Source organism: Podarcis filfolensis (genome assembly GCF_964270895.1).
Source record: "Podarcis filfolensis genome assembly, chromosome: 5".
NCBI classification, from domain to species: Eukaryota; Metazoa; Chordata; class Lepidosauria; order Squamata; family Lacertidae; genus Podarcis; species Podarcis filfolensis.
In genome coordinates this window covers 44,593,018-44,608,997 of record NC_139608.1, presented here as the reverse complement: position 1 = coordinate 44,608,997, position 15,980 = coordinate 44,593,018, and the positions used below count along the sequence as shown (strand labels likewise).

Below are 15,980 nucleotides of genomic sequence, written 5' to 3'. Positions count from 1 at the left end.
TACTCCAGATTTTCTGTGCTGTTGCAGTGCTCTCAGAAGAGGATTGGGTGGTAAACGTGGGCTTGATTATGAACTGTGCTGGATGATGGCAGTGCTATAGCTACCGTGTGTGTGTGTGTGTGTGTGTGTGTGGCTAGCCAGGTTTTTTTGCCCCAGGTGAAGCATGCAGAGGGACATCCTTGAGGCTCCCAGCCTGTGAGTGTGTACGCAAATGTGTGTAGGGGGTGTGAAACTGAGTCTTTGACCCTGGTTAAATAAAGCCTAGTTTCACCTCTGATTAAGGGGTCACATGGTCAATTCAATGTGGGCTCAGTACAGGTGACATGTTCAATCCAGGTGCTCACTATGATAGTTTGGCTCAGGTGATCTTTCTAAAGTCCTCCAACATGGAAATTGTATATTGGAAACTAGAATTTAGCAGTGTGCCTCAGTTAATAGTGAAGAGTGGCCATTCTGAACCAGACAACAGATGGGTATTTGTGTCTGGAAGCCTTTAGTGAATGCAAAGAAAATGTTGATGGTCTTTCTCTCCCACACTTGTCTTCCATGCCATTTGGCTACACTGTAGTTGGCCCAGAGAAATGCATCTTGCACCTCTCTAGCCCACCAAATGTAATGTGCTGACCTTGTTCCATTGACTAATTCTCTCCCCCACGCCCAGTGAAGTAAGCAAGCGGAGGCCACCCTTTAATTGTCTTGGAGCCATTTTTCAGCCATACACTAATAATCTGGTTTCTCTTCGGTCCTATTAAAACGGTATTGTTATACATATCCAAGAGTCTCGTGGCAACGGAGAACCTGGACTGCATAGCTGTTTTCCCCAAACATGCCAGTAACTATTGAGATGGGGATTTGAGCAAAGCCTTGCAATGATTCCCCACTGCTTTTTGCCTCTGCTTCTTCGAAAGTGGACCCCTCCCTCCACATGGCTCTTGAACTTGTTGGTGTTTACAGCTATCTAGTTAAGGGGTGGGGAACCAAAGGGATCAAATGTGGTCCTCAGGCCTCTTTATCTGGCCTTCAGAACTCTCCCAAGCCACATACCCTACCAGTCCAGCTTTTGCATCTCCTTGGTATAGAATTGTAGAGTTGGAAAGGACCCTGAGGATCATCTAGTCCAACCCCCTGCAATGCAGAAATGGGCAGCTGTCCTGTTTAGGGATCAAACCTGCAACCTTGGTGCTATGATCACCATGCTCTAATCAACCGAGCTAATGTGTCCTTGGAACTCTGATAATACTTTTTGCTTGCCCGGATGTAGCCTACCCTACAAAGGTAAAACTCACATGTATTGTCTGGTGCCACCCACCATTGACATTTGGCCTCTGAAAGTGTACCTAGAATGTAGCCTGGTCCTTGAACTGAATTGAATTCATTTGGGGCTCACAGTTTGTTTCGGAAACCAACCATAGAACTAAGAAACTTAAGCTATAGTAGGCTGTTTTAACACACAGGTCTAGCATTTTCCTGATTGTTTTCTGACTGGTTTAAGAACTTAGAATGTGTACATAGTGTTTTAGTTAGTCTTGAAGGCCAGCCATCTCCCACAAATCTGGAATTACAGGTGTTTGGTTCCGCAACTGGCTTCAACGTTGGAACTTAATCCTTTCCAATTATGCAACACTACCAGTTGCAAAGGATGGAATTCAACCTGTAGGTGATTGTTTACCTGGCAAGCAGAAATTACTGTGCTGAAGGAACAATCTCCTCTCTCCTGTCCCTGCACCCTGTTGTGGGTGCTCAGCTGACCATCCCAGGAAGATAAGAGGAGGGTGCAGGAGTCATGTAGTGGGGGGGGGGGTAATTCCCATTGTAGTAGTGGAACTCATTTTGCCAGCTTCCGTGAAAATGTAACAGCTTGTGATATACATCTGTCTGAATACATGAATGTGTGTGCACCGTTGATATCAGATAAAACTGATGGGATTTGAAGCATTCTATAGTGTGCATCTTGTGCTTGTCATATGGACTAATGAAGAGTTGGAAACTCTTAAGCTATGTAAAAGAAACTTTGTCTATGGTTTTAAATGAGATCCATGTTCTAGTTTAGGACTGTGTTGTATAATCTTTACTCTGTGTATTTGTAGATGCTCCATAATGGTGTGTTTTGGTTGTGTGTTCTACCAGCTACATAATCCATGGGCTAGAAAAATAGAATGTACTTGGAAGGAGTTGCAGGAACTGTGGATTCAGATTTCTGAGTTGCTTTGGGAGCAGCCATCTCCTACTCCTTCAGTCTCTTCCCTCTCTCTCTCTCTCTCTCCCCGGTGCAATGTATTTGGTTAATTGGCAGTTTGCTCAATGTGCTGGCTGTTCTGCAGGCTTCTAGTTTATAGGAAACATGTTCCAGAGGGTTGACTGTTGTTTCCGTTCCTCGAGGCGTGGCTTCAAAGCCAGGGATGTTGTTTGAATAGGACTGAGAAGAGGAGCCCGAAGGACATCTGGGAGGGAAAGCAAAAAAAAGCAAAACCCAAAACCAAACCAGTGCCCGACCAGAGTAGGTTTAGTTTGTTCAGATTGAAAAGTGTGTCAGTTGCTTCCATCGCCTTGTTGGAGCTTACTAGCTAAGAATATTTGTAGGATAGGAGCTGTATATGGATGGGGGATGTTCAAGGAACACCTGGATGCTTCAGGAAGTGGCGTCGGCAGTTTGGTAGGATTGTGTTCTACTTGCCTTCTTGTGAAACAGTATTTCCAGTGTTGTTGGTAGAACTGTTTGAGATGCAAAATGGTATTGAATGAATGCTGAGAGCATTGTGTAGCTTTTATGATGAGCTATATTGTAAAGCTGCACATGAATAAACTGTTGTATTTTGTATGTGGTTGCTATGGCTTCTGTTAAAGCAGGCACCCCCAAACTTGGCCCTCCAGCTGTTTTGGGACTACAATTCCTATCATCCCTGACCACTGGTCCTGTTAGCTAGGGGTGATGGGAGTTGTAGCCCCCAAAAAGCTGGAGGGCTGAGTTTGGGGATGCCTGTGTTAAAGAAACAAATATATTGGATTATAGGATAACATTGCCTGAATTATCAGCTGCACAGTAGAAGTTTTGTGGTGCTGCTTCCTGTGCTCTCTTGACTCATTTAATACTAAGCAAGCTGGCATGTCCATCTGGGTTTTTTTTTTCTAATTTAGGAAGCTGTTTGGAATGTTAGAATGAGATGCCTGTATTAAGCCTCCCCTATACAAGTTTTTGTAAGTTGATAGCTTATATTGTACTTGCAGAATTCTTAATGATTAAATTCCATTTGTATTCAGTTTTCCACACAAAAATTATGCCCAATGTGGTATAGTTTGCTGGCTGCGTTTCATAACTAGATACTGAGAAGAAGAATGATTTATCAAATGCTTTACAGTACAAGGCTGTGATTTCAAGGGTTTTCAACTTGAGTTCTATGTATTTTGTTAAACTGTGTACCTCCTAGCTAGCCCATAATGGTCTTTTATAAGGAGCTGTGTTTATAAGCAGTTGTTATTTTGTGTGTTTTGCCCCTCTCATCTTGGGGGCAAAACCAAACTATGAAAGTACTCCTACAGTACTAGCTAACAAGGACTCTCCTTTAGTTCAGCCCTGGGATGGCTGCTTTTTATCGAAGTGTACTTAGAAGTTCATTTGTACATGTGTGAAGGTTTTCTGATCCATTTCTCTTTCCTTTCCTTTTTCAATGCAGTTTCCATCTGTGAACTCTTCTCATATAATGGAGTGTGTGAGCAGATAAATTCTTCTCTACCTTTTATTTTGAAATGGTAGTATGGGTAGTGAAGTGGGAGGGGAATAGAATTTCTGTCAGAAGTGGATTACTATCATCATCTTTATTAGTAATTTGATGAATGGTCAGCAGTAAAATTATGTAGGTGGCTTACAAATTACAATCAATAATACCGTATATAAAAATACAAAATACAACTTAAACAAACAAAATCAATAAAACCATAATAAAACTTCCCTGGTGCAGAGACAAATAAAACAATTAGAAGCTCAGCTCAGTGACATGCTCTTAGTGTTTTGGAAAAGTTCAGAAGTTAGATTACATTGTGGCTGATTCCCCTATGACAGGTATGGGAAACCTGTGCTTCTCCAGGTGTTAGAGTACAACTCTCATAATTCCTGATTACTGACCATGCTGGCTCAAGCTAATGGGAGCTGTGCTCTCCTGGTACCTTGAACTACCAGTTCCCTGCCTTGCAATTAACATTTGTGACTCTGTGTTTTGGGGCTTATCCACACTTATCTTTTGCTCTGCTCTTTCCAGGCATAGGTCCATGATTAAAAGCTCTGTGTCTGAGCGGGTTTTTTTGGGGTGTGTGTGTTTTGTTTGCCATGGAGCTTTACCTGCAAAAACCCTTTAGCACTTGGTCAAAGCAAACATCAAACTGGGGGAGGGGGGGTTGGCAGATTGTCATTTGCTCCAATTGAGCTTTAAAAAGTGGGGGGAACTCCAAAGCAAAAAACAAAAAAACACTCAGACATGGAGCTTTTACGCACAGACAGTGCCTGGAAAGAGCAGAAAAAAGGTACCGTAAGTGTGGATAAGCCCTATGTTTTGTTGGTAGTATGCTGGTAGTTCAGGACAAACAGTCTAAGATACAGTGCATGAGGTACAGTATGTAGTTTTTGAAAAGCTGTGTCTGTAAGGAATGGACCCTCTCTTCCTGATCAGAACACTTATTCCTTTCCTGGAAGCTTTTCCTAGATATGCCTTGCATGTTTTTTTGTGCTGCTTTCATAAAACATGAGACCAAAAAGGTTGCCTTTATTTTATTTAAAAATCTATATGAAGTTCTTTCTAGTGAAGCTGCTTAGTTCCATGATGGAAAGCCAGCCCCTGTGATTCATGCAGCTTTTTGAATCCTCTGTCTGTAGCAAGGCGGAAGACTTCTTGTTGCTTGTTGCAGGAAGCTGTTCCAGGCAGCTCTCCCATAAAACGATGAGGCACTGTTGATGCAGCCATTCTTAAAAAAGCAACGCCAGATTGAAGAACGCATTCCCACTTGAGCCCGGTTGATGGGAAATGTTTCCAGGAGGAACTGAAAAAGCATCTTTCAAAGTGGCATTATTGGTAGCGGTGCTGTGGGTTGCCTGTTACAAGCAAACTGGCAAGCGTACAAGGGTTTTCCTGCCAGTCACTTCCTATGAATGGCTCTGGTGTTATGAGGCATATTGTACAATACTTACAGCTCATAGGCTAATAGGCTGCCGACCGTTGGTTTGCAAAGGTTAACATGCCTGGCTAATGATAGTTCTGTGTGATCTGTCAGGATTGAAGGAATATTTCCTTCATGACTAAAATACACAGACCTTCTTCCCCCAATTTCTGCCTGAGTTTCTCTTATTCTGTTCTGCTGTTTTACTTGTATCTGGAATGCAGTTTATGTCAAGAGAAGAGACTCAAATTCTGCTTCTATTGAGAACGTTGGAAAACCTGGGATAAAAGACAGTGAATTCCTTCCAGGTTTGGGGTGGGATTTCTTAACATCTCTGAAGAATTGGGCATCTCTTGTGTCTTTGCTGGTCCAGGTTTGAAAAATAAGAGGCATTCTGAAGCAGCAGTGCCCTGTTCTGTTGACATTTGAACTCTTGCATTGTAGAAAAAAATACCTCTTCAGTCTGCAGTATTTCACCACTACCCTTACTCTAACTCAACTTGGTGAAGGGGGACCTTTGCTTAGTGGCAGAGAAGTCACACCTGTGTGAGAGACTAGTTGCAGTGAGAAATGACGCAATTATTTTCTTTCAGGCAGAATGTTTGTCACACCTCAGTGTGTGGAATGACTTATTTATAACTTGTGTCAGAACCAGAATAAATACAATCCACTGCATGTTGGTAACTCTGTCAGTATCTCTGGTATCATTATTGTAACAAAATGTTAATGTACAATGTAAAAACTTTGTACAAAGCACTGCAGCAGTTTGCATCAGTGAAGGGTGCTGACATGTATGTTTGCTAAGTAGTTGCTTAGAGAGGTTTGTATGTTATTTGGGTCTCCCTCCTTCTGCAAAAAAGGCAAGGGGAACTCAGCAACCCTTTGTGACAAACAACTAGATGCTTGCTAACAGCACACCTGTGAAACCTGCCCAACCTGTGCAGTGTGACTTCTAACTAGAAAGACTCCCAATTCCTTGCAATGTTCTACTATGACCAGGAAACAAAAGCCAGAATGAGGCCCATACTGCTGAAAGGGGAGAATCAAAGTGGAGCAGGCTTGATTCCCAGTGTCTAGGAATCCACAAAAGCACTTGCCACGGGCACTGTGGCAACTAACCCTCCCAACTCCATGAGTGTCTCTGATGGAAGGAAACGAATTACATTTAGGCAGCCCAGAGTCCGAATGCAGGCTTCTCTGTCTGGCCCAAATGCAGGCCTCTCTGTCTTGGCCCTCTTTCCAGGCCATGCTCCTTGTCAGCCATGCTCTTCACCCTCTTTTGAGTGCTTCTGCTTGGGCGCGATGCGTCCTTGTACCATGATGGTGCCCTTTGCTTGGCTATATGGAGAGAAGTGGGGAGATGTGCAGAAATATGATTCTTGCATGGCGGGAATGAGCATGGGTGAGAATTGCATATGTTGCTCTACCCACTACTTGCAAGTGCCCTTCCACCACCACCAAAGGTTGCATTCGACTTGGGCTGATCTTGTACTGTTCTTTGGTACAAATTACGAGTAGAATTCAGGAAGTGGACCAGTTGCTTTGGAGGAGTTGCTGCCGTTCAGACCCAGCGGTTTGTCTAATTACAAGACAGCGTTGTGTGATCTCAAACTTTTCCCCTCCCTTCAGGCTTGGCACCATTACCTTTCTCTTCAGCTCAAGTAGCTGCTTTCTGAAACATTGCCTGGAAGAGCTTTAAAAAGAGGAACGTTTGAAATGCTGGACTGGGCTTCAGGATCTGGACGGAATGCCTGTCGCAGACGAGGGTTCCTTTTTAGCTTTTCCCAGAATTATACTCTTAACGGCATCCATCTGGCCCTGTCTGATGTGGGAGAAATCTACCACAACTGGCATTGGTAAACATTGCATTGAATCAAGGTCCAAAACAGTAAATTCCTGATTGCCCCTGGGATTTGATCCCCAGTTCCATTGACTTCAGAGTTACTTTTTTTTTTTTAAAGTGTTCTGTGTTGTCTTTTTTGCACTATGGGGAGGAGTCGTAGCTGAATGGTAGAGCCGTTGTGCTGCATGCAGAAGGTCCCTGGTTCAATCCCCCAACATCTCCAGGTAGGGCTGGGAAAGGTTTCTGCCTGAGCACTGTCCAATCATTGTAGAGCACAGATCCTCAACTGGTGGGTCATGGCCAGATCCAAGGTGGGTTGCAACAGGAGCACTACTGCCCTGCAAATATATGGTAAAAGGTTAAGAAATGGGTCCCCAAAGGCATGTTTGGGTTAAAAGTGGGTGCTGGACCTGAGAAGGTTGAAGATACCTGGTGCAGACAATGCTGAGATGGACCGATGTATAAGGCAGTCTCCTGTGTTCTTGTATAGTGGCACAAAGTCAGCAATTGCCAAAGTAGCTTTCATAGTGTCCAGTTCCACTTTAGCACATAGTATGTATATTCAGGTGACTGATTTGGCAAGAGAGGAAGAGCATGAAAGGAATATGTATTCCAGTATGAAATACCGATGGAAACAAAGCTGTTCAGGGAAGTGGTTGTTCTTCTTTCAGTTTTGCTTCCTGTGGAATGGGAGTAAAAGCCGTGTTCTCTAAATGCCTCCATAAACAGGACTTGTCTGTTGTTTCTATGCATTAGCTCACCATTTAGGTTGGTTACTTCTTTTCAGTGCTTCTAGAGAATGGAACATGGACAACTGTTTTGCGCCAGGTCAGACTGTCCATCTAACACAGTATTGTCTACTCTGACTCTTCAAAGACTTGGGCAGGGGTCTTTCAGATCCCCTGATCATTTTTGGATGGAACTTGGAACCTTCTGCATGCAAAGCAGTTGTGTTACCACTGAGCTGTTGCCCAGACGTGGTTGAATTCCATAAATATTAAATGTATTACAGCAGGCACCCCCAAACTCTGCCCTCCATATGTTTTGGGACTGCAACTCCCATCATCCCTAGCTAACAGGACCAGTGGTCAGGGATGATGGGAATTGTAGTCCCAAAAACATCTGGAGGGCCGAGTTTGGGGATACCTGTATTACAGAGATCTGAAATACGAATGTTATTTGCCTCATCAAATTTGGTGGTGATCCCAGCATATGGAAGTTTGGGAAGTCTTGCTGTGATTGTAGAAATCCTTATCTGGCGCAATGAATTAAGACCCGTTTCTTTCTCACAGTGTTGTGTACAAGAGTGCAATACATTCAGGCTAGCACATTTCTCTGGAAACAAGTCCCGTTTGAACTTGGTGAGACTTACTTCTGAGAGCACATGCATAGAATTTCAGGGTTGAAAGTAGCTTTATTTCTCTGAGCTGAAAATTTCTAGTTCATTGTGGAGAAAGACGGAAACGCTTTCCCTCCTCCGCATGATGATTCATGGGCTGTATTGTCCTCGCCAAACTCTTGCAGCCGGTTAAAGTATTTTCCAAAAGGGGGGAGGTGTGGCTTCTGATGGTACTGGAATGGTCTATGGTTGCAATGTCCTTGCATAAAATAATGCTGCTAAGCCTATAGGTAGGCTATAATAGGTAGCAACAGGGAAGGAAGGACAGACAAGGGTTTTAGAAAGTGGCTATAATTCATTCAAGTTAAAGATGCAGAAATGCAGCCTTTCCATGTATATATTGAAAACTCAGGCTAAATCTGAAATACAACTGAATGAAAAATAAACAGAATTGAAGCAGAAAATAAATTACACTTCCTGTGGGGACAGTTCCTACTGGATATTCTCACGGGGCTAAGGTGTTGCCAGTAGGCAGATAACCTCTTAGTTCCATCATCTGATGCCAGGGAGGCAGTGGAAGTGGTAAATTAGTGTCTGGCATGAATTCAGGAGCAGATAGGAGTTTATAAACTGAAACTTAATTCAGACTAGATGGAAGTACTGTTAGTCAAGAACACTGCTGAGGTGATTCAACCTGTTCTGGATAGACTCTCACTAACCTGTTAGAATTCTTTGAGAGTGTCAACAATCTTGTTGATAGAGGTGATCCAGTCCACATTCTGTCCTTAGACTGTCTAAAAGATTGTGACACAGGAAGCAGAGAGCATTGAGACTTCTCTCAATGGAAGATGTAGAAAGAAGAGTCCCCCAGGATTGGTATTGGGACCTGTGCTTTTTAACTTGTTTGTAAAGGATTTAGAGTCAGAGGTGAGTGGTGAGGTAGCCATCTTTGCTGACAGTGCCAAATTGTTTCAGGGTAGTTAAAGCAAAATGGGATTACGAAGAGCTCTAAAAGGATCTCTCCAACCAAATAAGTGGGAAGTAAAATGGTAAATGCAATTCAATGTCCACAAATATGATTCACATTTGGACAAAAAACAAAACAAAAGAACCTCCGAATTTCACAGATACACTCCTGGAGTCTGAATAGGAGTAACTTGGCTTTGGTCATCCATTCTTTGGAGCCTTTTATTTGGTTGTACCACAGCGTTCTCATTTAAAATCTGTCAGGCTTCCTTTTTGCGTCTCTTTCACTGGAAATTTTGATAGCGACCTAATTCTGCTGCCACTTTCTATGGGAAATCCCTTTTATACTCCTGCTGCTGTTCTAGATTTTTGCGTTTAAGTTTTGGCTGGATTATGTTCTTTGTTGCCTTTGGAAAGTTTTTTAGTTGTACTTTAATTGAACATACTGCAGTTTTATGGTTATACTGTACACCACTCTGGGTACTCAGTCCTGTTTTCTAAAAGCATTGAACTTGACAGCCAGAGAGAATTGAAGTTTGCTATGAGGAGGAAACTGATAGGTTTTGCAGATCTTCTTGCCACTGGCTAAAAAGATCACTTTCCTCTATAAATAAATGAACATATGTGTGATATGTTAATAAAGTTAACATCTACTCTGCAAGCTTTTTTGTCTGTGGCCACACCATCTTTCTCCTGAATATTTTCCCCAAATCATACCTATAGCTAGCAACATACAGCTTTGTTCCTTCTGTGTCATTTTGCAGACTTTGCTGGCAAAACACAGTGAATTCATTATAGGAGCTATTATTAGTAGCAGATTTTAGCAAATACTCTGAAACTGGGAGTGGGGTAAAAATATTATGCATAGCTTCTTGGTCTATGTATCTATGTATGTAATACACAGAGAATGCCTGGCACAAATCCCAATGATCAGTTGTGTTGTGCATTCTGCACGGTTGAAGGGAAATTACTGACTAGCGGTATGAGGGATTGCCTCCTATTGAACAGATCTGCCAGCTTCCAATCTATTACACAAGTTGTAATGTATGTGCTCACCCAATCAAACCTCCCAAAAATTCTGAACCAGTACTAAGTGTTCTTTAGGCAGTTATGGAGGAGAGGTGTTCTGAACAAGGAACATCTATTATGTTGTTTGAAGCTATTGTGTTCTGGAATCTTCTTAATTTCTCTAAAATGGAAAACATTACGTTCATTCTTAATCAGTGTAGAACTTTTCAAGTGCAAATAATGAATGTCAGATATCTCAGATATTTAAGTGGGATGGACTTGAGCTAAGAGAGCTTTCTCCTGGGTGAGGCTAGGCAGATGGGGTTTGTTTTCACATTTTGGAAGTGACTGATCACCGTGTTTTTGGAAGGAATGTTTTTCCAGGCTAGATTGGCCAATGACCCTGAATTCTTTTTGTAGCTAGGGGCATGGTTCATCTGTGTGAGTCTTAGTTCTGTTTTTCTAAACCTTTTCAGGCCATTGTACACACCACTGCTCTTCACTTGAGTTATGATGTAATCCTTCTGGATATGGGGGGAGGTCAGCTTTACACACTCTCTCTCTCTCTCTCTCTCTCTCTCACACACACACACACACACACACCAACCACTATTCGTGTTAGGAAGCCCTTGGCGCTCTCTCATTTTTCTGTATGAGGTTGGGTGGACCAGGTGGCTACCTCACTAGTTATCCAACAACACATATCTGATTCTACAATGAGAGATGATTCAATGAATATTATTATTATTATTATTATTATTATTATTATTATTATTAATTTATTTATACCCTGTCCATCTGGCTGGGTTTCCCCAGTCACTCTGGGTGGCTTAAAGCGTATATAAAAATGGTAAAACATCAGGCATCAAAAACCTCCCTAAACAGGGCTGCCTTCAGTTGTCTTCTAAAAGTCAGATAGTTGTTTATTTCCTTGACATCTGATGGGAGGGTGTTCCACATGGCGGGTGCCACTACTGAGATGGCCCTCTGCCTGGTTCCTTGTAACCTCACTTCTCGCCTGGACCTCAGTGTGTGGGCTGAACAATGGGGGTGGAGACGCTTCTTCAGGTATACTGGACCGAGGCCATTTAGGGCTTTAAAGGTCAGCACCAACACTTTGAATTGTGCTCGGAAATGTACTGGGAGCCAGTGTAGGTCTTTCAGGATGGGTGAATTAGTGTAAGCAGAAGGGCAAGCCAGTCAGCTTATCTCTTCTAATGTATATAGACAAACAAGCAGAATGGATAGGGCATTCTGCTAGAGCTTGCTTAAGCAAAGTGATTTTTACACATTGAATGCATGTGAATTTGGACTTTGTTCTGCAGATTTGTTTTAAAATCCAATTAATAAAGGAAAAAGTGGTGGCAGCAGGGGCATGAAGTTAGCCTGGTGCTGTGGCCCTCAAACTTTGATGCCTTTCGATGAAAGAAGTAAGATAGTCATATGAAGTACAGCAAAGAATATTATTCTGCTCAATCACAACCAATGATGCAGGAGCCAGAGTGAACCTCATGCTGTCTTGGCAGCATGCAGAGAGAACTTTACATAATACTCTGCAGATGTTATTGCAGAATAGTTGTAATAACGGATTGTGCTCGACTCCTGCACAAAGAAAGGAATAAATGCAGGGCAGGGGCAGCTCCATGAATACATTGCTTCATTCTGGTTTTTGAAAGTGAAGTCTCTTAAGAAATGTATACAGTACAGGGTTATCCATCTGGCTGAGAGAGGTGTTTTTGCTTTATAGTACAACAATCTTGATTCCTTCTATGTAGCTCTTGGCTAAGCATTTTCCCCCCTTCAGGTCTAGACAATTTGCTTAAGATGGAGTCTAAGGCACCTGCCTCAATGTTTCTTCCTTGAGAGCCCTTTTTTAGCTGAAGGGAGTGCTCTTGTAGTCAGATATCTCAGATTGTGGCAAAGGCACAGCCACCACTAGATCATAGGTGTCCAGTCTATGGCATGGATGCCAAAGTGATACAGGTAACGAGTTTGGGGCACACTTATGCAGGAGTTGAAGAGGGTCAGTGACGTTCCTGGCTATGAAATAGTCTGTACTATATTTCTGTCTGCCACTCCCATGTGCATTGCTGGCTGTGCCCTATTTCGGTAGGATAGAACCAAAATAGTGCCAGTACAGAAGGAGCTGCTTATATATTGTAGTGTAGCAACACACACACACACACACACACACACACACACACACACACACCCTTGAATTTGACTTGTGGCATAACTGCCAAAAAGGCTAACTAGCACAGCACATGTTTCAAAATACAGCATCTCATCATACAAAAAACCTGAAGGTTGTGTCATCAGTGTCCCAGTACACACAAATCCATGGCAGGTAGAAACCCAAAAGATGCAACTTCAGCACATTCTTAAGCTCCTTGAAAATGGAAACCTTGTTTGTCCCAAAGTGTTTTTTAAAAATGGTGGCTGGAATTTCACAGCTTCAGTAAGGGTGCTCGTTTAAATTATGCAGCAGCAGGCTCTGGATCCATAAATACTCCATGCACATGTTTTGTATGCCTTTTGTACCTGGAAGGCCTAACCTGTAAGAAAAATAAGTGCTGAACACAATGCGTATCTAGTTTGACTGGATTCTCGTGCTTTGCTATGTGCATAAGATCAGTTTGGGTCTCATGGGACTTATTTTTTCTTAATGGTTTACAGGATTTCAGCCATAAAGTTCAAATTATATTATCAACTACTGCCTTGAATACTTTATTTTTAACCTAATTTGAAGGAAACTGGTGGTGTGTGTTAATCAGTTTCACACACAGTTGCTCCCAATTTCCCAACATCTTATTGCAAGTGTTTTGACTTTCACCCCCATTTCATAAAGGAAGGTTGGCTTACTTCTTGTATGTGGATATTTTATTGGTTTACCCCCCAATCCAAACCATATTTGACCCAATTTTTTCAGCAGGTTCATAGCATTATGTGTTGTTAAATCCGGCACTCTCCTTTCCTTGATATGTCATATATTTAATAGTGTCTTTTTTGGTGCATTTGAGTAAGAAACCTGACTTCAGCGTGGTATGTTTACAACCTTCCATGCTGCAGTTGTCATGCAAGCTAGACCTGCTGGATTTCCTTCTTTCAGACCACAATTAAAAGTGCAGGAGCCTCGTCCTCTTCACCTGGTCACTCCTGACAACTGAATAGGAGTGAACAGAGTGCCAGGTAGGATTGCATAGCATTTACTGCTCTGTGAAAGTAGCCTTGACATCCCAGGGTGATGAAAGTACTGATAATCATTTCACGCCTTGAAGGTAACTTGCATCTATCTACAGAATCACTTTGGATCTAAGCAATGACTTGAGTGAGGCTGTGTACAGACTCCCAATATATTCTGAATCCAGTGCACTCCCACTGCTGGTTTGTGAAGCCACATACACACAGCATTAGTCACAATCCACATCTATCCTGTAGTTCCTTGAGAAATACTGCATTTTGATGCATTTGCCCCCAAACCAATGTTGATCTGATTTGAAAATGTAAGCCATACGAAAACATCCATGCCCCCTCTTTGCCCACTGGTGTGGACAGTCAGTGGATTATTTGGAAGCACAAACAACTGTGTACAACAGCATGCAAATGCTATTTTAAACAGAACAGGGGGGGAACAACCTCACTGTGTTTTAAGTTGGTAATTATACAGAGCCAGACATTGAGCTTAATGGCTAGATGTGAGTTGGCAAGGAAAACAAGTTATCTCTGCCTGATCCTTGCAGAATAACAATAACACTTCTGATAAAGAAATTAAAGGAAGAGCTAATGGAGCCAGTGCCAGCCCAAGGTCATTCATTCATTCATTCATTCACATGTGTGTATGATATACAGTGGTACCTTGGTTTACAACCATAATCCGTTCCAGAGGTCCGGTTGTAAACCAAAACAGGTTGTAACCCAAGGTGCGCTTTTGCCCAAAAAATTGGTTGTAATAATAAAAAAAATGGGTTGTAATCCAAAAAAAGGGACACACACTTCCGGGTGTGATGTGGTTGTAATCCAAAACGGTTGCAAACCAAGGTACCACTGTACTACCCAATCAACTCTGTCTCCTGGCGACCATGTGGACCTTCAAACTGCTTGGGCCAACACTTTTAAAACTTGGCACACCATTTTAACATTAGTTCCTGCTTTCCATCTATTTGCAAATTGCACCTGAATTAAATCACTTCACCCAGCAGGGCTAACCCTGAGCGGAGCACAATACAATATGATTGTGTAGGTTTTTGTTTGTTTGTTCCTGTCAATGTGGAAGTTGGTATAGATGCTAAAGTAGATCTTGTTTTTGTTTTGTTTTTCCTAGACCACCCCCCGCCCCGCACTGGACCACCACCAAATATAGACTGTACAGGAAGGCAGGATATTGGCGAGGAAAACTGTTGACAAGGGGTTGTGAAAGGATCAGGGAAGAGGGATGAAAGAAACTGACAATTAGCAGTGGGAAGGGGGGATAAAGGTACAAGTTGATTGTGGAAGGAGAATGGGAGAAGAAATTACAGGAGATGGGTAACGATACTTTGAGAGGTATGTGAGGTTAGGAAAGAAAAATATGAAAGGCAAAGACTTCTCCACTTAGAGCTTCTGGATCAGCAAATCCTGCCTAAAATAGGAAGGCTGAATCACCATACCTTCACAGCAAATATCTGAACTCACCGTAGCTTGAGGAAACCTGAGGTATGGAACTCCTTGCCACAATGCAAGCACTGTGGCAAAGTATTTAGCAATTTCCAAAAATGGATTAGATATCTGTAGGAAATGACAGCACCTGCCTGCTGGTTATGCTAAACTCTGCTTCCATGTACCACCATTTTGTGACTAGTGGGCCTCAGTAATTCTCAGACTTCTTAAGTTGGCCCTGGGGGTAGAAAGTTCAAGAACCCCCTGCTATACTTGGATATGGAATGGCTTGGTTTGGCTCAACTGTTTTAAGCTATATGCAGAGTTGAAAATAGTATTTAGGTCTTTTCCAACTTTTCTGTTTTGTGAAATAGTAGGGCACAAAACCAAAGTTCAGGGTGAAATGAAATGCTTCAAAGGTCATGGTTTTTACTAGAGTGTTAACTTTATAGTGCAGCTCTTTTCACTCAGGCTAACGTTTGCTTCTGAAGAAGAATTCATAGGACCGTTTCCATCTAATTAGGATCAGATGTGTATCAGCTTCTGGTCTGTTTACTTCTGCGTCATAATTACAATTGCATGTTCAACTCCAACATCCCTCCTATCCTGCCATGCCATTAACTATTCCTCATTTTCAGCAGTAGGCCTTTTTGAAATGAGTTGGTGGTGTTGGTTTTCTTTTTAAATAATATTATTATTATTTACGGCAGCTGGCTGCTGTGGGTAAACGTCATGTCGGGAGAATCTCCCTCTTGCTGTGTAAAAGTGTAACTAAATTCCCTGACCAGGAATACTGTGAAGCAAAGTTTTCCAAATCTCTCTTGGAAATGGAAATCTCTGCCTCTTGATGAAATGATGCTAGTAATGGCTCTGGTGTCATCGGTGCTGCTCTGTTTTTATTTTTGATTCCCTTTTGGAACATTTAGGGGAACAGGAGAGAGGTTCCTTCTCATTTGACCATTTAGCAATGTCTTTTGTTAGAACTGGCTTGGATTCTTTTAAGAGTATTTAAATTTGATATGTATGCATGCCTTCACTTTTGGA

The 15,980-nt window shown here is 42.3% G+C and overlaps 1 protein-coding gene across 16 annotated transcripts in view; it reads left to right on the top strand.

Annotated features, from left to right (window-relative positions):
* SH3PXD2A (SH3 and PX domains 2A) overlaps positions 1 to 15,980 on the top strand; it is a 254,016-nt gene that overhangs the window by 201,818 nt on the left and 36,218 nt on the right. The window contains exon 1 of one of the 16 annotated variants that reach the window (XM_083616496.1): positions 2,304 to 2,653. The exons of the other annotated variants lie outside the window; for them this stretch is intronic. Within the exon in view, the coding sequence (XP_083472622.1) occupies positions 2,599 to 2,653 (55 nt within the window). The 5' untranslated portion in view covers positions 2,304 to 2,598. Of the gene's footprint in view, positions 1 to 2,303; positions 2,654 to 15,980 lie in introns of those variants that run through there. 16 annotated transcript variants of the gene reach the window in all.